The 26956-nt window shown below is 41.1% G+C and overlaps 4 protein-coding genes across 7 annotated transcripts in view; 2 read left to right on the top strand and 2 right to left on the bottom strand.

The window, feature by feature from the left end:
* igsf9b (immunoglobulin superfamily, member 9b) overlaps positions 1-12896 on the top strand; it is a 32227-nt gene extending 19331 nt beyond the window's left edge. Inside the window, exons 5-22 of one of the 4 annotated variants that reach the window (XM_077562078.1) lie at positions 2115-2266; positions 2470-2587; positions 2824-2965; positions 3131-3276; positions 3364-3506; positions 3591-3731; positions 3828-3944; positions 4977-5127; positions 5240-5351; positions 5430-5605; positions 5686-5924; positions 6021-6105; positions 6207-6374; positions 6453-6489; positions 6616-9900; positions 10045-10217; positions 10383-10594; positions 11430-12896. In XM_077562078.1, the coding sequence (XP_077418204.1) occupies positions 2115-2266; positions 2470-2587; positions 2824-2965; positions 3131-3276; positions 3364-3506; positions 3591-3731; positions 3828-3944; positions 4977-5127; positions 5240-5351; positions 5430-5605; positions 5686-5924; positions 6021-6105; positions 6207-6374; positions 6453-6489; positions 6616-9900; positions 10045-10217; positions 10383-10582 (5585 nt within the window). In that variant the 3' untranslated portion in view covers positions 10583-10594; positions 11430-12896. Of the gene's footprint in view, positions 1-2114; positions 2267-2469; positions 2588-2823; positions 2966-3130; positions 3277-3363; positions 3521-3590; positions 3732-3827; positions 3945-4976; positions 5128-5239; positions 5352-5429; positions 5606-5685; positions 5925-6020; positions 6106-6206; positions 6375-6452; positions 6490-6615; positions 9901-10044; positions 10595-11429 lie in introns of those variants that run through there. The other 3 variants (XM_077562079.1, XM_077562077.1, XM_077562080.1) reach the window with 3 other exon arrangements.
* Positions 12897-14109: 1213 nt separating this feature from the next.
* On the bottom strand, positions 14110-17436 carry gatd3l (glutamine amidotransferase class 1 domain containing 3, like). Its single transcript, XM_077560260.1, has 7 exons — positions 17263-17436; positions 17097-17149; positions 16917-17030; positions 16714-16845; positions 16544-16636; positions 14624-14789; positions 14110-14541 (listed from the first exon to the last, which is right to left on the bottom strand). Exons 1-7 carry the CDS (start codon positions 17371-17373, stop codon positions 14407-14409), a joined length of 804 nt encoding a protein of 267 aa, XP_077416386.1. The 5' UTR covers positions 17374-17436; the 3' UTR covers positions 14110-14406.
* Positions 17437-19849: 2413 nt separating this feature from the next.
* On the bottom strand, positions 19850-23869 carry tmem127 (transmembrane protein 127). Its single transcript, XM_077562510.1, has 3 exons — positions 23166-23869; positions 22916-23080; positions 19850-21095 (listed from the first exon to the last, which is right to left on the bottom strand). Exons 1-3 carry the CDS (start codon positions 23401-23403, stop codon positions 20785-20787), a joined length of 714 nt encoding a protein of 237 aa, XP_077418636.1. The 5' UTR covers positions 23404-23869; the 3' UTR covers positions 19850-20784.
* A 549-nt stretch (positions 23870-24418) lies between these two features.
* On the top strand, positions 24419-26924 carry ciao1 (cytosolic iron-sulfur assembly component 1). Its single transcript, XM_077561573.1, has 7 exons — positions 24419-24834; positions 25261-25409; positions 25482-25593; positions 25980-26068; positions 26140-26341; positions 26415-26484; positions 26581-26924. The coding sequence occupies exons 1-7, from the start codon at positions 24696-24698 to the stop codon at positions 26813-26815; spliced, it is 996 nt and encodes a 331-aa protein (XP_077417699.1). The 5' UTR covers positions 24419-24695; the 3' UTR covers positions 26816-26924.
* The last annotated feature ends 32 nt before the right edge of the window (positions 26925-26956 follow it).

Raw genomic sequence — 26956 nt, 5'->3', positions numbered from 1 at the left:
AATATGCACTGTTATGCTGTGTGACATTCTGTGTACATGATGAACATAGCTTGCCTTTACATAAGGAAGCGCAGAACTGCCAACGTGGACTAAGCATTTTTGGCTACCAAATACATTTTAAGGTATTTACAAATGTGTTTAAATATATTTGCAAGTAGGTTCGAACATGTTTGCAAATGGGTTCGATCGTACTTGCAAATTAATTTAAACGTATTTGCAGATATGGTTGAGCGTACTTGTAGGCTAAATGCTAAAAACATATTTTCCCCATAATGCCACAGTGTATTGACTCTATTTAAAATTTAAGATATTTTCTTTATTTCTGTAGCATTTGACCTACATTATATCAAGATGTGAAAACATTTAAAAAATGTATTCGCAATATCTGGAATTTTACATTTATAATTTAAAATGTATTCACAATATTTATTTTTTATTATTATGTCTGAAGTGCAATTTTTTTTCCCCATAATCCCATAATACATTCAACCGAATTTGCAAGTACGTTCAAACGTATTTTCCAGTCAAAAATGTTCACTCCACATTGGCAGTTCCACGCTTCCATACTTTACGTACTCTGCCTTGCTGTGTTTAAAAGGGAAGTCAACACAAAAACTTTTTTTTTGAAAATATTATGTTCTATGCAGCCCCACTATTCTAAATATGGTATTCTGGTTAATATTGCGTTAGTGGAATATGAGTTAAGCAGTAAAATCCAGCCATTTTTATCAATCTCGGGGGGCGGCCATTTTGCCACTCAAAGCTTCAGAAAACAGGTGAGCTGTAATTGGTCGTTGCCTGAGCCCTGGGCAACATTAGTCAGGTTCCCAATTCCCAGGATCCAATTGTATTGAATTTTTTTAGCAAATTTACTGAAAATGCGCAAAACGGGCATGCGACTTATGCCCGTTTCCATCTGTTCTCCTTTTGCTAATATTGAGAGGGGACTCCGCCGCTGTAGGTGGCGGTATACACCATAAAGATGCGTGCAATGACGTCGTATGAGTTTGCTTTTGTAATTCTTAATAAACTGTAGCGTTTCTTGCTGTTTTCTATCTAAAATAGCATTAATATTCGCTTCTTTAATTAATTCAAAAAATATTTCTGTTTTGTCGTCCCTCCAAACTTACCTTACTTTATCGTCCAACATTGCTTAGGGACTACAAACGTACGTGTGACGTAATATCCGGTTAAAACGGTCTTGCCAGTTTCCATAACCAAAATAAGCATTTTTCTTTTTTTCGATGCGCTTCAAAATGCACCACCTCTAACCGTAATTTTTCTCCCCCCGTTTTCCAATTTCTAGTGTTTCCATTCAATTTTATTTTCGCATTTCTTGAAAATTTGAATGAAAATGGGTGGATGGAAACCCAACTAGTGATGCCATCTTCAGTCAACAACAAGTGGCAAAATGGCCGCCCCCTTAAAGTGGATAAAAACGGCTGGAATTTCGCTTCATAACTCATATTCCTCAAATGTAATATTAATTAGAATGTCATTTTTAGACTAGTGAGGTCACATACATACAGTATAACATATAATTGTCAGGAAATGGTTAATGTTGACTTCCTCTTTAAGAAATTGTAGCAAGAAAACATTTCCTGCAAAGTGTGCCCTTAAAGTTTTTGTTAAATGCTGAAATGTAAAAGATGAAAATGCTTGCCATTTATCAACCACTCTATCGTGGCCACAACTGTGCCACAGAAGTTATTGAGTGTTGAAAAGCAGATTTCATTTTATTGTACTTCACTCAATGAGAGGCCTAAATGCGGTGCATTAGGTTGCAAATCACCACAGGGCACGATTCAATCTCGTACATAATGGTGGTGCATCAGTGCACGTATTGTATTTCATTTCAATACGTACCACAAAAGAATTGGTGAGGTAATCCTAATATGGAATGAATCTTGTCTTTAGATTATGTTGCATATATTTTTAGCTTGGCTGGATGGATCAACTGAGTGCAAATATCAAAATGACACAATAGGTAATAGAGACCATTTGCTCTGTGTTTCCTTTCAAACCAGCTACGCCGTCCAAATGACAGAATCACAACTATGTATGTAAACAAATAGCTATAATTATCTGTTTCATCTGTGCTGTGTTTGTTTCAGCGCCACCGGTGTTTATCAAGACGCCACCAACTTTTGTGGAGGTTTTGCTCGGAGACTCGCTGACGCTCAGCTGTGGCGCTCATGGCAACCCTCGCCCAACTGTTGTATGGCACAAAGATGAGAGTCCAATTGAGAAACATGAAAAAATCCAAGTGAGGACCATGACTCATTTGTATTCATGTATTTAAAGGGAACATTTAGAGTTCTGTCACAGTTTTAACCTTTTGATTCCATTGCAGCAAATTGTTTGTCTACTACTCAATAACCATCTCCTAACTTTTCTCCCTCCCTTTTATCCTGGTATGGTTTTTTATTTATTTTTTTTAATTTTTTTTTTACCATTGGCCAATTTCAGGTGCTCAACGGTACCTTGTCTTTAGCCTCAGCCACAAGAAGCATTTCAGGAGTATACAAATGTCATGTTTCCAATTCAGAGGGCAACCTGACGCACACGACGCAGCTGCAGGTCAAAGGTGAGCATTGGAATGAAAAAAAAAAATCAACGTTGTTGGTAAAACAAGAATTAAAGCATTTGAAAGTGCAGCGCTGTCACACAAACTAAACAGGAAAATCAAATCAATCAAACCACAGTGCCACCTTCTGTCCATCTCTTGTTACTACAGCAAGGATGGACATAATCTGTACAAAGTGCACTCCCAACATAGTGTTATTTACTGTGTGTGTGTTGTCTTCCACTTTGCCAATGAAGGTCCCCCAATCATCCTCATCTCGCCAGAGGACACCACTCTCAATATGTCCCAGGATGCAGTTTTGCAGTGCCAGGCTGACGCTTACCCTTCCAACCTCACATATGAGTGGATGAAACAAGGACAGAATGTTTACCATATTGAGTGAGTTCCCGAAATCAATCCCCTCCTCAGATTTCATAGGAGGGCAAAAGATGAGCACAGATGATAAAGAGCACTGCAAAGAATTGATAACACAATTACAGATTCAATTCCGATGTTCTTTCTGATGACAAAAATGTATAAACAAATATTTTTGTTTCGTTTTAGATCTTTAAAATCCAGAGTGAAGGTTTTGGTGGACGGAACCCTTTTAATCCCAAATCTAATTCCAGAAGATGCTGGAAATTACACCTGTATCCCAACAAACGGGTTATTGATTCCACCTTCAGCCTCAGCACATCTCAAAGTGAAACGTAAGAATTGAATCTGCTTGAAAAGCAAGCCCTTGTGTCATGACATTAATCTCTTTGTTTTGTTGCCAATTGCCTACTCCATGTTAGACCCTGCTCGAGTTGTACGAATGCCCCGGGAAACCTACTTGCCCTCTGGCATGGAGGGGGTCATTGTGTGTCCTGTCCAGGCGGACCCCCCTGTGCTGTATGTGAACTGGACCAAAGATGGGAACAATTTAAATCTTGACAATGTAATGTCTCTCATGTAATGCAAATTCTTACTTGGCACGTCAGACGTAGAGACACAATATATATTACATTTTTGACCTGTGTAGTTCCCAGGCTGGATGGTGAACTCTGAGGGCTCGGTTTTCATAGCAACAGCAAACGACAATGCTGTAGGCATGTACAGCTGCACTGCGTATAACAGCTACGGCACCATGGGTCAGTCTGAGCCCACCCAGGTCATCCTGCAGGTACGCAAGATTGCCTCCACTGTGTTTGTGTTTTCTTACAGAGATCGTTTCCTTCGCGCATAGCACAATGTGACAAAGGCTATCTCTATGTTCCAGGATCCACCCACATTCCAAGTGCCTCCTCGGCCTGAGTATCTTCAGGAGGTGGGCAGAGAGTTGATCATCCCTTGTGAAGCTAGTGGTGATCCCGCGCCAAACATAACATGGAGCAAGGTGCAGTTTTTTTTTTGCTCGTCATCATAGAGGATTTGTACACAAGCGTGTACCTGCCAATGTGGAGTAAACATTTTTGACTGGCAAATACGTTTGAATGCATTTGAATATACTTGAAGTAAATATGTAAATGTATTTGTGTGTTTGAATGTACTTGTAGGCTAAATGCTAAAATATGTGCATTTTTTTCCTATAATGCCACAGGGTATATTGGCTTTCACGTGCACAAATTAAAAGAAAAATGCTATTTTGGCCTGCATTATACCAATACTTTTGAAAATAAAGTAAGTACACATTGTTTAGTTGTAATTTTTATGATATATATATATATATACATACATTATGTCTGTGATTTAGCCTACAAGTATGTTCGTGCATATTTAAATAGGTTTAAACTAGGGGTGTCAACATTAGTGCATTACTTTTGAGTTAATTTAGAGTTCCTTTAATGCCACTTCTTTTCTTTTTTTTATGCACGATTAATGACTTGGAAAACCTTTACTGGGGAAATTCCAGTCGCAACGGAGCAGACACGTCCACGTCAAAATTTAAGAGTAATAAATTTCATAACAATGTGTATATTTTTGGAGACTGCGGTCAAATTGCATTTTTCAAATTTTTAAAATGTGCAGAATTTCACAAGTTACTTCATGTTAAAGATTAGATAGCTCTTAATATGAAAAGAAAAATGCACTGAGCTGTCACCGTCTTACAAATGCAATAATGCCATCTAGTGGCAGAAAAATGACCTCAACACAAGCTCAATATCACACTTTTTATTTTATTTTAACAAGAGTAGGAAAACTTAGAAAAAAAAATTATTGTACGTTTTATTGTACATTTAGAACAGATATAAAAAATTATAATTATTATTTTATATTATTAAAATTATAAAAATGACACCCCTAGTTTAAACGTATTTGCCAGTCACAAATCTTTACTCCGCATTAGCAGTTCCACGCTTTTGTAGATTTGTACAAGTGTGTTGGCCATTCTTTTTTTTTTTTTAACCGATGATGTCTTCCCTACCAGATTGGCCCTATTCCTCGTTCTCCATACTTTATGTTGGTTAATGGTTCCCTCCTGCTGCAGCCTCTCAGTAAAGACCACCACGGTGGCTGGGAATGCTTGGCCTCTAATCGTGTGGCAACTGTCAGTGCCGGCACTGTGGTAATGGTCCTGGGTAAGTGAGTCCATGTCAAAATAAGTACCGGTATTTAGAACAGATGCAAAAGGTGAATAATCCGCATGTATTTGTGTGTCTTTTCACAATCATTTCTGTGTGTTTTGCTTAGGTACCAGTCCTCATGCTGTGTCTTCAGTATCTATGAGCACAGAGATAAACCAGGCCAATGTGTCCTGGGTGCCTGGGTTTGATGGTGGATACACCCAGAAGTTCACTGTATGGTAAATAACATACAACTCTAGTACTTGTCATCTTCCAACATGCAAACGCAAAGGCTAGCATTCCTGTTATTTCATCAGGTTCAAGCAAGCATCCAGAGGTAAACACGAATGGGCATCTTTACCTGTGCCCACATCCAAAAACTACTTGTTGGTTACCGGTCTCCTGGCTGCAACTAGTTATCAGTTCAGTGTCTTACCTCAGAATAAACTCGGCTCTGGACCTTTCAGTGAAATTGTTACTGTAAGAACCCAAGGTTTGTGAATATTTGTGTAGTCTTGACAATACTAGCCGCTTTTGTCTTGGCCTGGACCTAAGTCTGTTTTCTCCTCCCAGCTGTGCCAACAGAAGCCCCAACTGTCACCACCACTCTACTAGCACTCGAACCGCCCATAATCTTGTCTGCTAACCGGACCAGACAAGGTGTTCTCCTCCAGTGGTCACCTCCTGAGATTCCATCCTGTCCGCTGACAAGTTATGTGCTGCAGGCTCGTCGGAATCAGGGCCAGTGGGTCATTCTCAGCAGCAACATCAGTGCCAATGAGAGTGAAATCCTTGTACAACAACTGTTTCGCGTAAGGCGGATTTCGGATTGTGTGGATTTCAAAATGGGAATTTTTTTTATGCTAAAATGTTCAATGAAGCGTTAACAAAATTTTCTTGTTGCTCAGGACTCCAATTATGATCTGAGGCTGATGTCCCGCAGCAATCAAGTGCGCAGTGAGCCAAGTGATTTTGTCACTGTATCTACTGAAGGTAAATTACAAAAGTTCAAGTTTTTTACATATTTAAAAGAATGTATCTATTCCAAAATGTGATTACCAACTTGACTAACTGTTGTCTGTCTGATGAAACAGGGATGGAAATTTACCCCCTAAGCCCGAGTTTCTTGGAGCTGGTCCCTGCGCCACTCCTGGCAGGTGTGGTCGGAGGGGTGTGCTTCCTTTTCATGGCCATTGTGCTCTCATTAGTAACAGCTTGCTATATGAGAAACTGGAGAGAGCGCCGGCGCAGGAAGAGAAAAGGTAAAACATGAGTGACGAATATAGGCGCAATATGCTGTATATTGTCTTGAATTTTAAAAAATGTTGTACTTCTCGTAGATGTTCCATCTGCTTTCCAGAAGAGTCCATCTTCAGAGTAAGCCACTCAATTTAAATAATATCGTTGAGCTGAAAAAGAAAACTACAAATACTTTAGAAGTTAACGTTTTAAACATGTTTGGTTTAATTCTGCTTTTGCTCTTTGTCTTTTCCCCCCCTTTAGAACTCGCTCTCCTCCCCGCAGCCCAGACAGTGTCTTGAAGCTGAAACTGTGTCCACCCATTCCCTTCTTCCCCACCTCCTCCTCGTTCGATCGTTCCTCCTTTGATAAAGGAAGTCGAGGAGAATACCAAGACCAGCGCAAGCAGCTTTTGACCAAGTCGTCTCCACCACCGCATTACACACTCTTTGAGAGCCACCTGGGGTCCCAGGCTCCTTCCCCAACATCTTTGGAGTCTATTCACAGAGGTCCAGATGGACGTTTCATAATCCAACCTCTGATTGAGAGCTCCAGTCCCTCCACTAAGAAAAATCTCAAGGACATTTTGCAAAGCAATGGTGGCGCAAGTGGCTCAGGAAGCAACCGCACATCGTTTAGGGACTCCCCCAAATCAAGTCTCCTGAGTTCCGACAAGGACGACAAGAAGGATTCGCCGCTTACTGTGGATGTCCTGGATCTTACTAGATCTTCTTCCTCCCCTGGAAGAGTACGGAGCATTGCTCGGAACTTCTCCCGTCATGGCTGCTTTTACTCCGATGATGAGCATGGCTCAGAGAACCTCCTGGAAAGAGTGAGCTTCTATTCAGACAACAGTGAGAAAAAAAACAGTGATTCTCTGAAAAGGCATCGCATGCCAGCCCGCACTGAAGACCTTTTCCCCATTTTGTCAAGGAGAACTTATATTTTGGATAGAGAGGCAGACAGACCACAGACAGCAGGATATCAACCAATGGCCAGTCTCCTTACTGATGATAGCACACTTACCACACAACTTGGCAGTGAACTGGAGAGCGATAGCATCCAAAAGTGCATACAACTAGCCAAGGAGAGGGAGGAAATGGAGCGTGAGCTAAAACGCTATACAAGCAATCACAGAACCAGAGATGATGGGAAAGAGAGCCCTAAATGTAGCGTATCCCAGTCAGATGAAGAACCTGTATGGAAACTACAAGATGTTACGCTCCGTCAAAAACACAAAACCTCAGGCCACACAAGTCGGGTAGCAGACTATCGAAGGGCGTGTTACTTTGGGAGCACGAGTAGTCCTACGGACAGAGTTCCTACATCTCACATTGATTGGAACATTAGCCCTGTTACAGCCATAACGACCCTCGTCCCAGTAAAGAGCCACTGGGAGCCCGCGTCGGCAGTATCACAGCAGTTCCAGAATTCTCATTCGCGTGCAGAAACTACAGACTCTCTTGCAGGTGATTCATCACATTCTCCGGTGACTCAAAACACCTCCCTTGCCATGCCTTCTACGGATGTCACATTTGAAAACGCCACAGTTCGATGTTTAGCAACGTCGGTAAGAGTCAAGTCACTGAGTCCTCACAGAGATTATGATCTGTGTAGTAAGTCCATGACAGAGGGCCTAAGGGGAAATAATGGTGTTGGAGGTGCTCCCTCACGGTCCAGGAATTCATATGCGTATGGCACTCGGAATTGGGATTCAGCTTCTCCAATTCCTTTAGTCTACAGTAAGCGGTCTGGAAGTCCAACTTTTACTGCTTCAACATCATACGCAGCCACAAAGGATTCCGGTCCCCCGGGTATCCCTCCCTTACCCTTTGAGCATCAAGTAAAATCAAATGCCAAAGGGACTAAACATGATGGCGGTGATGACCGTCACAGCTTTGGATCAGAAAGAGAAGGTGTCCGCGCACGCTCCAGGAGAAGTGACAAATGTCTTTTCTCTGATAGTCCCAGCCCGATGTCTACATTGACTCTTGTAGAAGAAGCCGAAAGTGATCGATCCCAATTGTCTATCCCCAGAATGTCAGGGTCATTCAAGACCAAGCCAGCTGCATCTCCTCCTAAAATGTCGTCACTGCAGACAAGTGCAATTCTGGAATATTTGAGCCTTCCAGGTTTTATTGAGATGAGTGTAGATGAACCTGTGAAAGGTTCTGAGGTTACAGATACGGGTGGTCAACGTTTGGACCAGAAATCTGTGCAATCCATAGTGGCGAAGCCTGATGTAGTCCCTAAAAACTGGGAGGTTCACGTCCAGGAAAGTGCGGAAACTAAGTCAAATAAATTGAAGGGTTGTTTTGAAACGTCACTTTCGCCAGAGAAACATGACTGCAGGCCTCAGCTTGAAGCAAGGGAGTCTCTACCTCGAGTAAGGTTTCCAGACGACCTAAGACCACTATCACCTGCTCCACAAAAAACTAGCAAACAACTGTACAATGAAAAAACACAGATTCGAGCTGAGAATAAAAGCGGTGAGTCAAGAATGGGATCCAGACCAGCTCACACTTTGCTCAATGCCGCGAAAGGCATGGTAGATATAGTATCAAAACATACTCCGAGCTTTGTGGACAGCAGTGAGTCTTTATCAAAGCAATCCCAAAGACAAGGTTCTCCGGGAAACAGGACCAATAACATCGCACTGCGGATAAATCAAGCCCCTGTGCCATTTCTGAAAAAATCCTTAAGCGTCGGCCCTTGTAGAACACTCTCAGGTATGGGACCCCCCCGTCCCTTCCTTAAGAAATCTATCAGTTTTGGCTCCCCGAGATGGGAGCACATTGAGAGCCCGAGGACATACGTCTCTGAGAAATGTTACTGGGATGAGTTCCCGAGCCCAGATGTCAGGGTGAAGTCTTACAGTTTAGGCCGCACTCCATCTTCCTTTCTCAGGCCAGGTCCTTCCTGGAGAGAGTACGTCCCCCTCAGGCGTCCCACCATGGGGAGCTTGGAGAGGCCCCGATGTGCACAAAGATCTAGTCCCTCCTACTTCACTCCTACCATGTACCCACCCAGAGAAAGCCCCCCAATGTCGGAACACTGCGATCCAAGAAGGCAAGCGACAGTTTTCGCTGATTCCTCAAGGTGGTCCCCCTCTTATCCAGATACCCTAAGATCTGCTCAGTACAAGTACTATCCCATGCCCACTAACATCCCAGTCCCCAATCATCACCCTTGGCCAGGGCCCAGACCAGAGAACTTGAGACTGATGGACCCCAGAACAGGCCCCCCGAGGTCGTACCTACCCCGAGGCATCAGCTGGCCCTCGCCCTACTGCATGCCTTTCCCTCAGAGGGAGGGTGACAGTTACAGACAGGCAGACAGAATGATGAGGAGGGTGGGCGAGACCGAGCCCCGAGAGGTCAGAGAAGGAGGGCGGGCCAGCTATGCCAGTCAGAGCAGTGGGAGGGGCAGTGCCGGTCTCTTCCGCCAGTCAATGTCCATCACTCCCACACTGCTCAGCTCCCCTGAGACCACCGAGGAGGGTGAGCGGCACAGAACTGAACTGGATCCACGTGAGAGGAGATCGAAAAGGTGAAACATTACCTCACCGGGAAATAGACACCAAACAGGACTTGGTGGAGGGATTTATTGTTGTTGCCAAAATAATGCAGATTTTGTCTCACATCCTGTCTATGGCATTGTATCATTCTGACTGATTGCTTTTGTGTATTCCAGTAGAAGGAACACGTCAGTAGATGAAAGTTATGAGTGGGATTCTACTGACGCATGTGTGGACTCTGAAGTCCTGGAGGCCTTGAGGTTCGATCATTCACAAGCAGATTTCCAAACAGGCGGAGGGAGGCTTGTGTGCGATCAACCTGCTGGCCTCCAGGACCAAAGAAACAAAGGTGATGTCACTTTTTTGATGTTTGATCTTGTTGTCGCATGTGCCATTGGGATTGACGTTGAATGTGATGGAATCGCATGTGTTTGCCCCTTAAGTGTTGTGATTATCGTGAGCTTTTCCCCTGACATCCGTCCATGCATTTCCTGTCCCCCATGCCCTCCCTCAGGCCCGCCTCCCCCAGCCTGCCCAACTGTTTCCAACACACCTTGCAGCCAGTACCGCCAATCCCTTAGCGAGGCGCGTTTCAACGCTCTTCGGCAGGAGTACCAAGATTACAGACGGGCTCAGGAGACCTTCTGTCCCCACGAGCCCTACCTCGCACCTGGACACGATTCGGACTCTGACGCCAACTCAGCACTGCTCTAGAAGAAGAACTCGGTCCGTCACTCTTTGGCTGCCCTCACTTCCTTGATTTCCCTTCATTGCTCGCCTGCCTGCCTCTTGCCTGTCACTCACACCTTTTTATCTTTAGTCAACTTGTGTTTGCATGCAAATTCCTTATGGAAAACGGGGCTTCCGCAGGTCATTCAAAAGTCATTAATTGGATTTTGCTTCAATTGAGGCCTTAAATGGCATAAAGAAGCATTAACTAGAATGTCGATAGGCATTAACAATTTAATGCCACGAGTTGCTTCATGTTCAAAATACCAACTGCTCTAAATTTGAAGAAAGAAAGAAAAAATCACCAATGTCCAACATGAAACACTAATGCCACTGAGGGCCAGAAAAAATACCTCAACACAAATCTACTCAATGTTTCACACTCCTTTTAAACATAACTGTTAACTGTGACTTTATGAATTACTTACTATAAAATGACTGTGTCAATTAACGAAATGATATAAGCACATTTGTATTTGGTAACCATTTGTCCACTTTTATATGAATTAACAAGAGTAAGAAAAACTTGAACAAAAATATTTTATTGTACATTTAGAGATATAATGTGCGGTTAATTTATGATGAATCGCAAGTTAATTATGGAAATCATGATTAATTACGATAATTGTAATGACAGCCCTAATATATAAACAGCATATAGATATAAGTATGTATGTATGCACATATATGTGTGTGTATAATTATGCAGTATGGCATTAAAAATGGCATTAAAAAGCATTAAAATTGGATTTGATGATACCTGCAGAAACCCTGGGAAAGTCACTCTGTTCAAAGCTATACTTCAATGCTGCAATGCTCTTTGTTTCCACAGGTGCGTCAGAGAATGACATCAAGTAGCAGACAACAGCTGCCTAAACATTTCCATGTGGAAAGACATAGACAAAAGCTTCAATCGTCTGTTCGAGCAGACTAAAAGAATCCAAGACTGTACTGTAAAGCGGTTTGTCCACATTTGTCATCCAATGGCATTGTCTTGTTTTTGTTTCTGCTGAGAAGGGATTATTTAATTGTAGAAAAGTTTTTGCAACTGTGTTGGGTTTTGTTGACAATCACACACAGACACATCTTTGAAACGAAACTAGATTCCGAACCCGTCTAGGACCCGACCGTCGCATAAAAAATGACAGATGACCGTTCACCCCCGAACATTGAGCGGTTCGCAAGCCTGCATTGCATTCTGAGGCTCTCTTGTATTTTTATCACTGAAAGTGACTGTCAAATTAGATCTAGGTTGCTACAGAAAAAGGACGTGGGCAAGAACAAAGATGAAAAAATGGGGATATTTTGAAAGGCCAGGCTTGCTCCCATTCATTTGAATGTAAGGTAGGCCGCTGGCATACATTTTTACCACAAGCTTCGCTATTTCATCCACAGAGACATATGAAATTATAAATATGGTTAAGTATTGTTGTAAAACAATATATGGATTTGATGTATTTTTATGACCTGGCAGCATGTGACTGTGTCCACGTCACCACAATGATACTCAGCCACTCATGAAATATTGTGGCAAGGCCCTGCACATTGCGCAAATGTTTAGTGGCGTTCCGCTGGTGCAGCCCTCCGTGTAACCAGCAGCTGACAAACCTATGAAGGTGTTATTTCAGGTTAAAGATTTTTTTTATTAATAAAAAGAAAGCTTAAGACAATTATTTTTATTCCAAAATGGAAATGTGTTTTGTCCTACTTTCCCCTACTACTGACATTCTTGTTCTCAAATCTAATATAATTAATGTTTTAGTACAAACACCTCAGGGCAGTTGGTAATGTTAATTATTCTTTTCAGTAAAGATATTTTAGTCTATCTTGCCCTTTTTCCCTGAAATCATTTTATCGATCAGCATGTTTATCTGTTGAGATGTGCAAATTTTTACTTGCATAATGTATTGATGTAAAAATGTAACGGATGGAATAACTAATACAGGAAAATGTTATATTGCCTTTTTCTGCGTTGAGCTTTGCTCTTATGTTTTGTGAAGTGAGTTCTAATATGCAAACCTGTTTACAATTCACTAATGTGAAGACAGCACTGTGAATGATTCAGTCTTTTATAAATTGTGCCCATGTTTTTTTTCTATAACTGAGAAATGACAAAAGCTGTTTTTGTCACATGACAACCTGTGACATTGTGACACTGCGAACTGTTTCTACTCAAATAACCCCAAAATGAGACGCTACACCTCGAGTGAAAACTTCGGAGGTTTTGTCAAAAATGAAAAGTTTTATATTGTCTGGTTGTTTTTATATGTTTGTATTGAATAAATTGCTTTATTCTGAAAAAAAAAGTTGGTAAATCTTCTTTCAGGATTGGTTGATGGTTTTATTTGTTTTCCTGTCATAAAAGGAAAAAAAAATATCTGACCAGGTTTGAATTTGCGCAATTGGCCCTTCTCTCTCATCCAATTCAAATTTCCATCCATTTTGTCTCGTGCTTGTCCTCATAAAGTTTGTGGGTGAGCTAGAGCCTGTCCAAGCTAACTTTACATGAGAGGCAGTGCAGACCATGGATTGATCCGATCGGCAGTCAATTGGAGCCCACATACAAATGCAGCTATTTACACAAACTGAGTCTTCAATTAAGCTTTACACAAACTGAGTCTTCAATTAAGCTAACATGCAAGTCTTGAGTGCAGTGCAGTGATTTCCAACAATTTTAGCAAATAAGTGAAGGGGACAATTTAGTTACAGGTACTGAGTAGTGACTAAGAGACAACATGTCTGATATAAATGTTGCACATTTCTGTTGACTATTGTAAAAATAAAAAAATAATTTAATAAATCATTTTAGTGTGATTGCTAAAATTTAGCCTAGCTCTCATTAGGAAATCAATGAATAGCTGTTTGCTGTATCTAAATGTGTGATTGCTTTTAATGATCCATCCTAATGGTTTGCAATGGTGCTGAATATCAAGTCTGATCTGGAAAATGTTGACCACTGAAGTGTGTATATATATATATATATATATATATATATATATATATATATATATATAATCATAAATTATTTTACATGGCTCTAGTCTCACTTTACTAGAGTCTGCCATGTTTCATCGCCAGCTTCCTGCTACGGATGCCCAAAGGACAACTTTTCGAACGTAGCTAACTCTGGTGGTGCTTGTAATGGGTCGACGCTGCTAACTTTCCACAGCTGGGCCATGCAGGTGATCATCGCTGAGCCCCGTGATTGGCTCCCGTTGCTTGTCACTTTCTGCTTTGCTCGCACAAGCTTTTACTAGCTTTTTTTTTTTTTTTTTTTTTACTAGCTTGTCCCGCTAATCGCTCTTGTTAGCTGCTCTGGCCAAATCCGGCTATCTCGGTGTTATGGCCTCGCTCGCCGGGCTTCACACCAGCTGCGAAGCCACCTGCTTCTGAGTGTTTCTACGTGCATGTTGATGCGTTCTATGCTATAGCGACATCTAGTGGTCACATTGGGGCTTTAAACAGCGACCGTCAATCACACACACCAGTCACAAAATGACAATGACACAAAGTTCCTGCGTGAACTAAATCTTTTACACCCATTGGACACTCGAGTAGGTACAGTACATCTGTGACATTTAATACAAGAGTTGTTTAGTTATTTGGCTACATGACAGTGGCAGCAAACACAGTATTATTAAATGAAGACCTCTGACATTGTTAATCAAAAGTGAAGTTATGATCTTTCTAAAGGCAGGTATTTTTGTAACAGCTCTTGTATCAGGTCTAATTTGTGTCCTTGTTGAGTCTATTTACTGTAATACGGAAGTCATTATGTCAACAAAACTACTGTACTTTCCACTGTGGCATCACTTGGTCGACATGCGCATGACATGCTTGACCATATTTCCAATGCCGTCAAATATATAGTGATAGTGGAGCTCCGTCTCCCACATGAAGGAGGGCGTGCTGACCACTTTGTTCTTCTCGTCCACGTGGGCTTCGTGCAAAAAGGAAGGTCAAGGTCACAACAACAAACAGCAAAATAGATCATTTTTTGTTTTGATGAATTTTTCTGAAGGATATGTATGGCTCACGGACGCTGTGACGCGCACCCATGCTCTTCACAGCCTGCACCATGTTTGTATGAGGCCACTTCCCCCAGAGGCTTTTGTCATCACGTTCGTAGCCCATCGTCACCTCCAGGCTGGGCAGCACCCGGCATGCCAGCACAGGAGCCGTGCTGGACAGACTGCATGACAAGCACAATGTCAACTGGCTTCAGCAGACAAATCACGCTGGAAGGGCTTTTGTCCTGTTCCAACGTGGATGATGGAATTTCATGACAAGTGTTTGTTTATCTTAAAATCTGGCTCTCTTTTAGCTAATCACAAATATTGCACCTGTTTTCAGATTATATTTTAAAGGTGATAATAAGCCTTGGGACAATTCGTTCATCCATCCTTTCTCACTTCATCACACAGAAAACAGTTATAGGACACATTATTAGGTAGAACTGCACAAACCTATTGAGCTGCATTAAAAAAATAAAAATAAAAACATAAATAAAAAACACAGCTTTTAAGCAGATAATACTTTTCAGTAATAAATTCGTTTTGGATTTATCATTATAATTAGTTTTTATTTCATTTTGACTTTTGTATTTGTTTTTATTCACTTAGTTTAAATTATTTTTTAGAGTAAGTTTCTTTTTTTATATGACTTTTTGTAACTGTTGTTTTCATTTGTTTTAGTATTGGGTTTTCTTTCAATATATGAAGTATTTGTTGAGTGCCAGATAAATAAATAAAAGGTCACTAACTATTGTGTCATAAAATATATTAAATAATAAAGCTTGTATCACATCCATGAGACCAGAAACTTGGTTCAGCCTTTGATACAGTGTACACATACATACATAATGTACATTCAAATTACACAGATAGTTTTTTTTAAGTACATTAGAAATAAAATTTAAAAAAAGACAAACTTTGAAGGTTTTTTTTTTTTATAACTTGCTAACCACTAGTTCATCGTTGGCAAAAATAATAATAATAATAAAAATATTATGTGAACAAAATCTGAGTAATTGAATGAAGGGTACAAGTGACAAAGAATGAGGTTTTCACAAGTAGAAAATGAATTAGTTATTATATTAATTATTATAAGTTTTTCTTCTGCACAGTATGTATGGACACGTTTCAGCATGGTGTCAAAATGATGGCCCGGGGGCCATTTGTGGCCCACCATCCATTTTTAAGCGGGCTGCGGCATATACTAAAAATTACATCTGCTACTAATAAATGAATTGTATATGCTGTAGAGCTTTTCTAAATGTGCAAATATGCATATTAACTATTTGCAATTAAAGTAACACTTCTCTTCAGAATACTGTGTTGAATAAAGTTAATTTTTACATGCAAAAATGTTTTCCTACACTTCTTGATCTGTGTTAAGAATTGTGAACATATATGAATAATGAATAATTCTCAATTCAGTTTGCTTCTATTTTGGTTCTGAATGTAGAGAAGGGATTTGGGTGCTGATATTTTCTGGTGGGTTTTATATATATATATATATATATATATATATATATATGCAACTGCTTGATTTACTTATTTTATTAATTCATTCACTGCCATTGACGGCTATAAACGTCAAAAAATTGTTTCAACTATTTCTATTAGTTTTACTTTTTTCCCCACTTTTGTTAACAAGAGTATGAAAAACTAGATTTTTTTATTTTACATTTAGAACCGATCTAAAGTTTGTGATTAATCGTGAGTTAACTTGTGAAGTCATGCGATTAATTACAATTAAAAATGTTAATCGCCTGTCGCCCCTAATTTTTAATATTCTTTTTTTAATGAACTTATGGCAGTGAATGAGTTGATAAATAAAGGTCTTAAAAAGATTTTTAAAAATCGAAGTGATTTTTATGTATGTGGTCCTCAGAGAAAAAAGTTTGGACACCCCTGCTCTACAATTCAACTAAGAGATGCCCACCCAATTGGTTTCTGTAAGCGGTGGAAATCTTTGAGCACTCTTTCCACATCCTGGTGCAGCTTGCAGTCTTTGCCATCCTTCACAAAAGACGACCTCAAGAAAAAAAAAGCGACATTAGACTTAATTTCCTCTGTCCTGTGTCTACGCCCTAACTCATTACTTCTCCTCACAGGTTCTTGATGACCCCGTGACCTCCGGGAAAGATGACAGCATCAAAGGCGTCGACGTCCAGCTTGGACAGATCCTGCATTTGCATCATTCCTTCGTTATGACTGAAGCGGGCCGACTCCACCATCATGTTCCTGTGCAGAAGCCAAACACCACCGACCATAATACCACCAGGGCAAATCAAACCGGACTGCGTGAGACGTACCGGTTGTCCCCAGAGACGGGCTGCTTCTTCACATGGTCCACCACCTGAGTCTGCTGCTGATTGGGAGCAAACATCTGGAAGCGAGCGCCGTTACGGCTCAGGTGGTACATGGTGCTGAGGGCAGAGGTGCGAGTTACACCTCTGCGTGGTGAAAAATGAAACACAACCCGTCATACTCACTAGACCCCCTCATGGACGTCAGTCCCGTCCAACCAGCCACATCCTGAGAACACCTGTGTACAGCGGAGTCAAAAGTATGCACACTGTACCAAAGTACTGGTAATTGTGTCAAAAAGAATCTGGTAAAAGTAGAAATTGTGATTCATGTTGTATTTGTGTCACTTACCACGGCAACGTTGGCGTTCCCCCAATGGTTTGCGTGATGGGCAAACGCGACCGGCTGTTGAGCGAGAACAGCCAGTGTTTTTTTGGACAGCAGAGCCCTGGTTGCTAGCATGATTTAGCCTAGTTTGTAAGATTGAATTTCCTGCCTCGGGAACGTGTATATATCGCCTGAGTCCAGAGGGTGACGTCACCACGTAAGCTGCATTTCCTGAGAAGAGTGACGACCGTTTCACCTTTCCCTGCCCGGTCAGCTTGCAGTGCAGCCTCCTTTTTTAACACCTTGTTTATTTGTCCCATCAACTTAAGTCAATTGGGCACAGTGCCATTTTTTCAGCTTTGGATAACACATGCAATATCTTAGAAGTTTTGACTTTTATATAAACTAGCCAATCTCTAAGGCAATATTCCATACAGGTTTTAAATCTGTCATCTACACTTTAGATTTACAGTTTAGGTCAATGTAGATGTTCCTACTTCTACGTAATACATTGTATGTCCTCTTAAGATGATTAAACTGTAGGCTAAGGCTCTTACTCCAAGTAACGCCATCTACAATCTTGAATCTACGACGTCTAGACTAGCCAACACAGAAATATCTCAGTTCAGTCGCAGGTGTCAAACTCGATATAGTACAACTTCAGAATGTACAGTTACTGTAGGTAGGATTTAGTTTTAGTATAGTGACAAACTACACCAACACAATGGATTTCGCAAAAAAATTTAAATCACCAGAGGTGGGTAGAGTAGCCCAAAAATTTACTCAAGTAAGAGTAGCGTTAGTTCCAAATAATATTACTCAAGTAAAAGTAAAAAGGAGTCAGAAAAAAAATCACTCAAGTACATGTAAAAAAGTATTCGCTGAAAAGGATACTCATGTACTAAGTAACTTAAAAATGTCATCAGTTAGACAAAAGACATAAAATGATGTGCGAATGCTGGCATCTTCAAATCATAAAATATATAAAAAAATAATAATAATTTTGAGCTTGTTGTGTTCTAACTTCTGACATGGTGCTAAAGCAGGCATGTGCAAAATGCAGTGACCTCTTTTTTTTTTTGCTCGTTTCAGAGCTTAACGACCCACTTACAAGTTCATTGTTTGATTCTTGTTAATAAGATGACGCTCCCGCCAAAAGCGAACGGTGGCGCGCGGGGGAGGTGGGGTGGGGTGTGGTGGGGGTTAGGAGCTTGAACTGGTCTCGGTACCCATCGTCACATTAAAGAGCCGGTCAAAAGTCTCGATTCGTTCGTGGACGTTACATCACTCCCATCAGGCTCACAAATGCTCCCACTCAGTCAAGCGGAGTGCTTACATGAAAATACAGTAAATCTAATGTATGAATGGGGCGGCGTGGTAACAACTCAAGTGTAGCCCAATATAGTGAACAGTAAGTAGCATTACTTCTTCACACATCTACTCAAGTAAAAGTAAAAAGTATTGTGTGGTAAAACTACTCTTAGAAGTACCCACCCCCCCCCCCCCCCCCCAAAAAAAAAGTTACTCAGGTAAAAGTAACGGAGTAACTCGTTACTACCCACCTCTGAAAATCACATTTAACAATTGGAAAATTTTGACAGAGGAACAATAATTCACCTTTATCTTCAATGAGTGAAAAATATCCTCTCAAGCCTGTTGGGTTCAGTTCAGGCCACTTTCTAGAGCAGGCCATTTGCCGTCATATTTACTGTTGCTTTTGGAGTATGTTTAGGGTGGTGCTACTCAAATATTTTTTGTTACACACCCCCAGGAAAAAAAAAACATTTTGCGCCTCCAACTCCACCGCGACGATACATAGTATCATTTATCTCTAAAATTGTTGTAAGTACGCCTCTGCAGAGCTAAGAGAATGAGAGCGCCACTGCCACCTACTGTAGTCAATGTGCAAATGCAATTGACAGATGTTTATAACTGATTTTTAGATGCAGAATGCAAAACTGATTTCAGGGTTGTTTTTTCTAGTTTTTGAGCTATAAGTATAGCATTACTGTTTTCTTTTCTTTTTTATGAAATAAATGTACATAAAAGTAAATAGAATACTTCAAAAACGAAAAAGAATAGAATTTACAAAGGTATGTACATGGTTACTAGGCTAAGAGAAAAGCCAGCACTAATCCTCTTAACTCATTCACTGCCATTGACGGCTATAGACGTCAAAAGTTCATTTGAACTATTTTTATTGGTTTAACTACACCCCCCCAACCCCACCCCACCCCACACACACACACTTTTGTTAACAAGAATATGATATTGTGATTCATATTGTGTTCATGGAATAAGAATTAAGATGAATCCACAATTTTCAGCAATCCAAAGAGGCTGACATTTTATGCAACACCGCCCCCTGCTGTCAACTGGCTTTGACATCTAAGCAAGCACAAGTCGCTTTGAGAATGTCACGCTTACCAGTTTTCTGGATTTGATCACGTGACATTGCCAAAGTGCACAAGGAAGAACAATTTGGGCTGTGTATAGAAGCAACATTGTGACCAGGGTCCAAATAGTTCTGGACTTAAGTATGTACTGTATGCACAACATGTAGCAATAATAGTCTCAATTTTGTAAATGACAAACCACAAAGGACAATCAGTTCTGTTGTTCATCGATTTCTTTCTTTCTCTCTTTTTTTTTTTAATGTATTAACAATATTTACAAAGTGATGATGAACATATAATCCAAAATCGAAGAATAAAAATCAGGAACTGTGTGAAACAGAAAATCACACACCCAACTAGAATAACACTACCCTAATCACAATTTGAATCCTTCTTGCACAAGTGTCACGAGAAGGTTTGAAGATTAGCACGCGGAAGAAGTTCTCACATGAACAGAAACACTACTGGGTCACAGGGTACAAATAAAGTTGTATTGAAAGGACATAACAACACCAACTAATGCAGTGAGGTTTGTGTGAAACGCGACTCTTCTTTCCTTAAGCTCCAACTTCGAGCTTGTCTTCCTCAAAACCGAAAAACATGATCGCTTATCGCGTCATGTCAAACAACAGAATGTGACCATGTAAGACTAAACCAGCGACAGAGAAGAAGGAAAAGCTACACCACTAATGAATAAATAAAGGGATATTTGTTACTTTATAGAAAAGAAATTTCAAAAAAAAAAAATGCCTCAAGTGTTTTTCTGTACTTTTGCTGTATCAGCAACCAAAGCACATACATTATATTGGAACATTAAACAACAACAACAAAAAAGTTCAAAGCTCCGCTCTGAACCAATCAACCAGTGGTCAACAGTCAGCTTGGATAGTAATAATCAGCATTGATCAAGCTGCTCGATCAATGACTTCATCAGGCATGTTGAGTAAGCGTTCTGCTTTAGATGAAGAAGCGAGTCCTACGAGCCATATACATGCAAACCAACATCGGTGAAAGTAAGAATCATTTCTTAGCTCTCATGCATCCAAGCGCTTGTCAGTTGTCGAGTGTGTGCACCGGCTGCACGCACAGCCGTCAACTATCGAGAGTGTTTGCAAATATTTCCATCGAGCGCCGCCGTCGCCGCCGCCTATCAGGGCGTGTACGCCGGCGGAGGCTGAAACTGATTGCCGATGTCGTATTCGACGGGGAACGTTTCGCTGCTGTCCTCCATCTCCGAGAGCAGTTCTAAAGCCTGCTCCTCCTCCTCGGTGGGGTAGTGGCGCAGGAGGTTGGCGGCCGTGGCCAGGATGGAGGCGCCGCCGGCCCCCGCCACCAGGTAGAAGCTGATGGCGAAGGTGACGTAGACGAGGGAGCCGTGGTTCTTTTTGTGTTGTTGCTGCAGCGACAAGATGAGCTCCGAGGCCCAGTAGCAGAAGCCGATGACGGTGGCGCATTGCAGCACTGGGGGGGGAGGGGGTTGGGGGACATATTGAACATACGACTGTCAAGAATGAAACAATACCCATGTGTTTTAATAATAATACTTAAATACTTTACAATAATGTTGTAAGCACCCAAACTAGTCTAAAATGGTAGAATGATTAATTGCATTTGTGAAATATGAAAATCCACCCATTTTCATCCATCTCATCTGGCGACCATTTTGCTACTTGCTGTCGAATAAGTGACATCATGGTTGCTCAGGGATCAGGTAACGACCAATCATGGCACAGCGTGCGAATGTCACATGACCCCACTCAGGAAACAGGTGAACCGTGATTGGTCGTTCCCTGAGCAACTGTGATGTCTTTTTCAGTTGACAGCAAGTGGTAAAATGGCCGCCTGCTGATATGGATAAAAACAGGTGGATGTTGCTGCTTTATTCGCATTCGACAAACGCAATATTAACTCATTCACTCCCAAAAACGTATTTATTTATTTCCGGGGGGGGGGGGGGTTATGCAAGAGCATACAGAAGGCTTTGTTGCAGCTTCTGACAGGAAGAGGTGGCTTAAAGGAATGATAGTTATAACAAACAAAACGGCCAGCAGGTGGCAGCACAGTATAAGAGATCAGCCACTACCATGTTGCAAAAAAGCTCTTTTTGACAGTGTTTTCACCAGGAATGGAATATTGATGAAACTTAGCTATACTGCATTCGAATGCTAATTGCTGCAAAACGGAAACAGATTTTTTTTTTCTTGATGAAAGAAGAGACTCTAACCTTTTGGTAGATTCCATGTTTTTATAGCAATAGAACACAATATTCTGTGGGCCTTGCAAAATCAGTCAAAATACAGTATAACAGCCGGGAGTGAAAATGGCTAGGAATGAATGAGTTAATCAGGGTATCGTGTTTAGACTAGTGGGGCTGCATTTTTTGGGGTTGACTTCGCCTTTAGAAGACTGACAGTGACAAATCACGGATTAGATACAGGGAATGTCCCGATGACAATTTTTGGGGCACCCGAGTCGAAATATTTAGATTTAAGGGTCAGCTAATCAAAAAAAAAAAAAAAAAAAAAAAAAAAAAAGGAAAGAGAAAAAAACGCATGCATCCAAATTGTTGCAAATTTATATTAAAAAAATATACATAGACTTGTTTATAGTATAAATGTGGATATATGTTATATGGTATTATATACATTTATTTATATATTATATGAGCGATGCCACCAAATCAGTGCCAATTGCTTTTTGTAAAACTCCAAATAAACTTGAGTTTTTTTTTTATATTTGATAAATTTGATGGTACACATATTGAACAAGGAGACTGAAGGGAGAGACCCCTGGTAACAAACAACAACTGAAAGAAGCGGCCCGGAAAAGCATTTCAAATGAAGAATGCAACCGTCTAATGAAGTCAATGGGTGGCAGGCTTGATACAGTTATTGCAAGTAAGGGTTACGTCACCAAATATGAAATGTTATTCACTTTAAGTTAACAATGTATGTTCCAATATGTATGGGGTAAACTGCACATTCTTTCTTTTGTCTGAAAAATATGCTGTATTACTGCAGCATTGTCGCAAGTTCGCAACGTTCTTGTTTTACGTCTTTTCATTAATTGTTATACAATACTATACTATCCAAAATATTACTTGGTTACAAATCATCCTAACTTTAAATCTTAGCAGGGGGTGTTAATCTGTTCACTGCTGATATTTTAGTTTTTAACAATGGTATCTCATCTTTATTGGGATGGAGATATTTTAAGCAGGTATTTTATTGAAGTCAGAACTTGAGTATGATGACATCATCACCAGGAAGTCGAAGGCTGACCTGTGAGGATGTGTGCAAAGGCATATCTCCGTGTGATCTTAAGGGCAGGGTATTTAGGTCCAAACACATCCAGCAGGAATGCAGTCAGGCTGCAAAAGATGCCCAGGAAGCAGAAGGCTGCGATCACTCGGAGCAGCAAGATAGTCTGCGGATTCATGCAGTAATCTGAAAGACCATGATACAACAAGTTATCATTACATAAATATCAGCGTCTCCTAGGTGACTGTAGACGTCAGGTCTTAGTCCTCACCGTCCATGAGTTTGGGGTCCATGTAGCCTAAGACATCTGCCACCCCGAGCTCTTGTCTGGGGCAGATGCCTCCATGAATCCGCAGCCAGGCTGGTTCTGCCAGAGCCGTGCAAAGGGCGGTTATGGAAAGGGCACCGGGTAGAGCAGAAACCAGGCTCCGCTCTGGTTGCTTGGGCAAAGGGGTGCCTCCCCTCCTTCTGCGCCCTCCAGGAACGGTCGAACCCGGCGGGGCATACATGCTCGTCCGGTTCTTGGAATTTGGTCGTTTTGCACTTTGCCCTAACGACTCCGCTCCTAAGAGCACCCTGAGCGACACTGAGCGGGTATCGGATGAACAGCAAACAAATGTTTCGATCACAGCGGTCCCAAATCGCCCTCCAAAATTTCGGTTTATAGGGAGAATGGATCGCCGACAAACGATGAACAGATGGCCTACACTTCAGGCCTCTTAGCTCTGTTATTAGCGTCTACAGCTAGCACAGAGCTAACGTCAAATATCGTCGACAGTTAGACAAAAACGAAGTAAATGTACAAAATGAAACTGACCACATTCAGTTAATCCGAATAACTGTCCTAGTATAAATGATAACGATTGCAACGAAAAAGAAACCAAAGAACAAACAAAACAAAAGGCAACCTACAGCGGCTTCCTGTAGATTTATTGACTTCCTTGTTCAAGACATTCTTCCTCGCCACTGCTTCAACACGTTTTTAGGTTCATAGACTTCAGTGCTGACCCCTATTGATGAATGGTAAAACTCTTTGGGCTATTTTGTATCTGGCTGTATTTAATTCACATATATAAGGATTTTTTTTAAAATGATGGTATAAAAGAATAACATCACATTTTCATTTCAAATAGAAATGCTATTCTCTGGCTATGCATGTATACAATGCATATTTAATTTTGATTTTATTTCATTGTATTGTTTGGATAAAATCTAAACATGTCACGTTCGTAAAGTCATAGAATTGTAATATTACCCCACAACGACTATTATGCACTGTTATATTTTAAAATACCAAATGCAATAATATAAATACATTTCGTATATTATTCTCGACATTTACGGGGTTTCTATTCTGTGTCAGAATCTGAATAAGAGCCCAGGGCACATTCATCTCACAATTAATAGAAATAGAATCTCTGACTTTCCTTAACCAGGAACGTATGCGATTCCTTAAAATGACGAGGAAGAGAATTGAATAATTTTAATATATTTAAAAAAAATGTTCCGTACTTTGTGTCCCACAATGCCTTGCGTAAAACAAGATAACAAACATGGCGCCGCTTCCGTAGTAGGTCAGCTTTTGAACTTTCGCACTTTCTTCGGCTGTATAAATCCGAGATTGCCATATTATTTCCTTACTGCTATTAACATTCCGTTCCTGAAACAACACCAATATATTTGAAAGGTTCATTTGTTTGCAGCGGCGTGCTGTATTTTCACCGGAAAGTCCCGCATGGGTTAACTGTCACATTAGACGTCAGGAAGTGAATATTCAAACATCGGAGCTGACTTTTGAGCCATGAAGGAGAATTTGACTCTGGTTCAGAGACTGGACGCGCACCCGGACTCTCGGTGCTGGTTCGTTGGCTGGAATCCAAACGGGACTCTGCTGGCCTCGTGCGGGGGCGACAAAGTCATCCGGATCTGGGGACGAGAAGGTGAGGTGTTTTTTTTTTTTTTTTTGCCTCCCCCTTCTTCATAAACATGTCAAGGTGAATGCACTTAACAATGTTCGTTAAGTATTGTCATTTTCTCCCTGTAGTCTCACGGTTTATTTTGGCTAATCTGCATTTCCTTTCCTGACTCCACCTTTTTAAATTATCCTCTACCTGCTCACTGCAGATCAACATCTGCGAACTTCATGGCCCGACTCCATAGGGATAATTTAATAATCTTAATACATTTTTAAATTCCAGAATCAGTACATTATTTCACATAAAATCTAAATTCAACTTTGGACTGTAAAATATTTAAACAAAACAGGCAGCTCGAAGTCTATATTAGTATACCGCAATAGTCTGCCATCTTCTGTTCTTCATATTTGTGTACTTTATTTGACGCATACTCTGATATTGTACTTGCAGGTGACACGTGGGTGTGTAAAGGCGTGCTCGAGGACGGCCACCAGCGCACCGTGAGAAAGGTGGCATGGTCTCCCTGTGGAAATTATCTGGCCTCTGCTAGCTTTGATGCCACAACATGCATCTGGAAAAAGAAGAATGATGGATTTGAGGTTTGCTTGAATCTTTGGAACTGTTGGAAGTGTTTGTTTGAAATCACAGAGGCTCTCGTCTTGTCCTTTTAGAGCTTGACCGTGTTGGAGGGGCATGAGAACGAGGTGAAATGTGTAGCCTGGGCCTCTTCGGGGAACCTGCTGGCGACGTGTAGTCGGGACAAAAGTGTTTGGGTTTGGGAAGGTGTGTGTTAAATGTCATGTTTGGGTTACAGTGAAGCTGTTTATCATGAGTGTTGTGATCCAATCGCGCCCACAATACGAGAAAATCCGTAATATAGAGAAATCACATAAAATAAAATAAAAGCTCTTCTAAACTTACAATTTTCCAACAAACAATTTGTAAACAAAATGTATAGAAAATGGTAAATAACATGGCAGTAACAACTAAATGTATGGAAATTCTGTAGCACAAGGCATTTTAGTTATGTAATGCTACATTCTGAACACTAGGGGGCATCATGTATAAGATTTAACAGCAGCACAGTGGACAGAGAAATAAAATTGCAATATGGGGGAGGAGGGGTCACTGGACAGCACAACTGACAATTTCCATCTTTTCTCTGGCAGTGGATGAGGAGGACGATTACGAGTGTGTTACAGTACTGAACACCCACACGCAAGATGTCAAACATGTTGTATGGCACCCGACGCAGGAAGTGAGTCCTAGCACTTGACCAATTTCTTTTTCCGTGCTTCTTACTGATGATTTTTTTTATGTCCGATGTAGCTACTGGCCTCAGCGAGCTACGACAACAACATCTGTATTTACAAGGAGGTGGACGACGACTGGGAATGTCAGGCCACGCTGCAAGGCCACACGTCCACCGTGTGGAATCTGTCCTTCAGCGCCACCGGAGAGAGGCTAGCGTCATGCAGTGACGATCGCACTGTCAAGATTTGGGAGGAATATCGCAGTATAAGTGGTCAAGGTGAGTTGACTTTGGCAAAATTAACCTTTTCCCTCGTTGCGGTCTTGACATTGACCTTTTGTGCTTTGATCAGGTGACATATCATGGAAGTGTGTTTGCACGCTCTCTGGTTACCATGAACGCACTGTGTATGATGTTGATTGGTAAGACTGGCCGCTTAGTTTTTTTTTTTTTTTTAAATGTCAAGGAGTACCCATCACAACGCTCCTAATTTCCTGAACACCTCATATTCCCCTCAGGTGTCATCTGACCGGCGCCCTGGCAACTGCCAGCGGTGATGACGCGGTCCGAGTTTTTAAGGAGGAGGTGTCGCCTGACCATGAAGAGCCGCTGTTCTCGCTGGCTGCGCACATGCCCAAAGCACACAGCCAGGATGTCAACGGTGTGGCGTGGAATCCAAAAGAAGCAGGACTGCTGGCTTCTTGTAGCGACAGCGGCGACATCGCCATCTGGAGGTTCCAAGAGCAGGACTGAGCCTGGTCAACGTTACTGTACAGACCTCTTGGTTGAGCCATAGTCACAATCACAACTGTGTGATCAAATTTCTCACTCAGCTTCATAAATAAAATAAATGTGGACTAAACCTGATAACTCAATTTTATGTTTATATATTAT

The sequence above is a fragment of the Vanacampus margaritifer genome, chromosome 3 (genome assembly GCF_051991255.1).
Source record: "Vanacampus margaritifer isolate UIUO_Vmar chromosome 3, RoL_Vmar_1.0, whole genome shotgun sequence".
NCBI lineage: Eukaryota > Metazoa > Chordata > Actinopteri > Syngnathiformes > Syngnathidae > Vanacampus > Vanacampus margaritifer.
The sequence above is the reverse complement of the archived record's forward strand: the minus strand, read 5'-3'. Positions and strand labels throughout refer to the sequence as shown.

Bases quoted from the DNA above. Each gene is read 5' to 3' on its own strand.
- gatd3l (XM_077560260.1), bottom strand. From the start codon at position 17,373: ATGCTAGCAACCAGGGCTCTGCTGTCCAAAAAAACACTGGCTGTTCTC. The intron at 17,031-17,096 runs GTGAGTATGACG...CTCTGCCCTCAG, and splicing joins GACGTCCATGAGGGGGTCTA to CACCATGTACCACCTGAGCC. The intron at 16,846-16,916 runs GTACGTCTCACG...GCTTCTGCACAG, and splicing joins CCCGTCTCTGGGGACAACCG to GAACATGATGGTGGAGTCGG.
- tmem127 (XM_077562510.1), bottom strand. From the start codon at position 23,403: ATGTATGCCCCGCCGGGTTCGACCGTTCCTGGAGGGCGCAGAAGGAGG. The intron at 23,081-23,165 runs GTGAGGACTAAG...ATGGTCTTTCAG, and splicing joins GGACCCCAAACTCATGGACG to ATTACTGCATGAATCCGCAG. The intron at 21,096-22,915 runs GTCAGCCTTCGA...CTCCCCCCCCAG, and splicing joins CTTTGCACACATCCTCACAG to TGCTGCAATGCGCCACCGTC.
- ciao1 (XM_077561573.1), top strand. From the start codon at position 24,696: ATGAAGGAGAATTTGACTCTGGTTCAGAGACTGGACGCGCACCCGGAC. The intron at 25,410-25,481 runs GTTTGCTTGAAT...TTGTCCTTTTAG, and splicing joins AGAAGAATGATGGATTTGAG to AGCTTGACCGTGTTGGAGGG. The intron at 26,342-26,414 runs GTGAGTTGACTT...TGCTTTGATCAG, and splicing joins TCGCAGTATAAGTGGTCAAG to GTGACATATCATGGAAGTGT.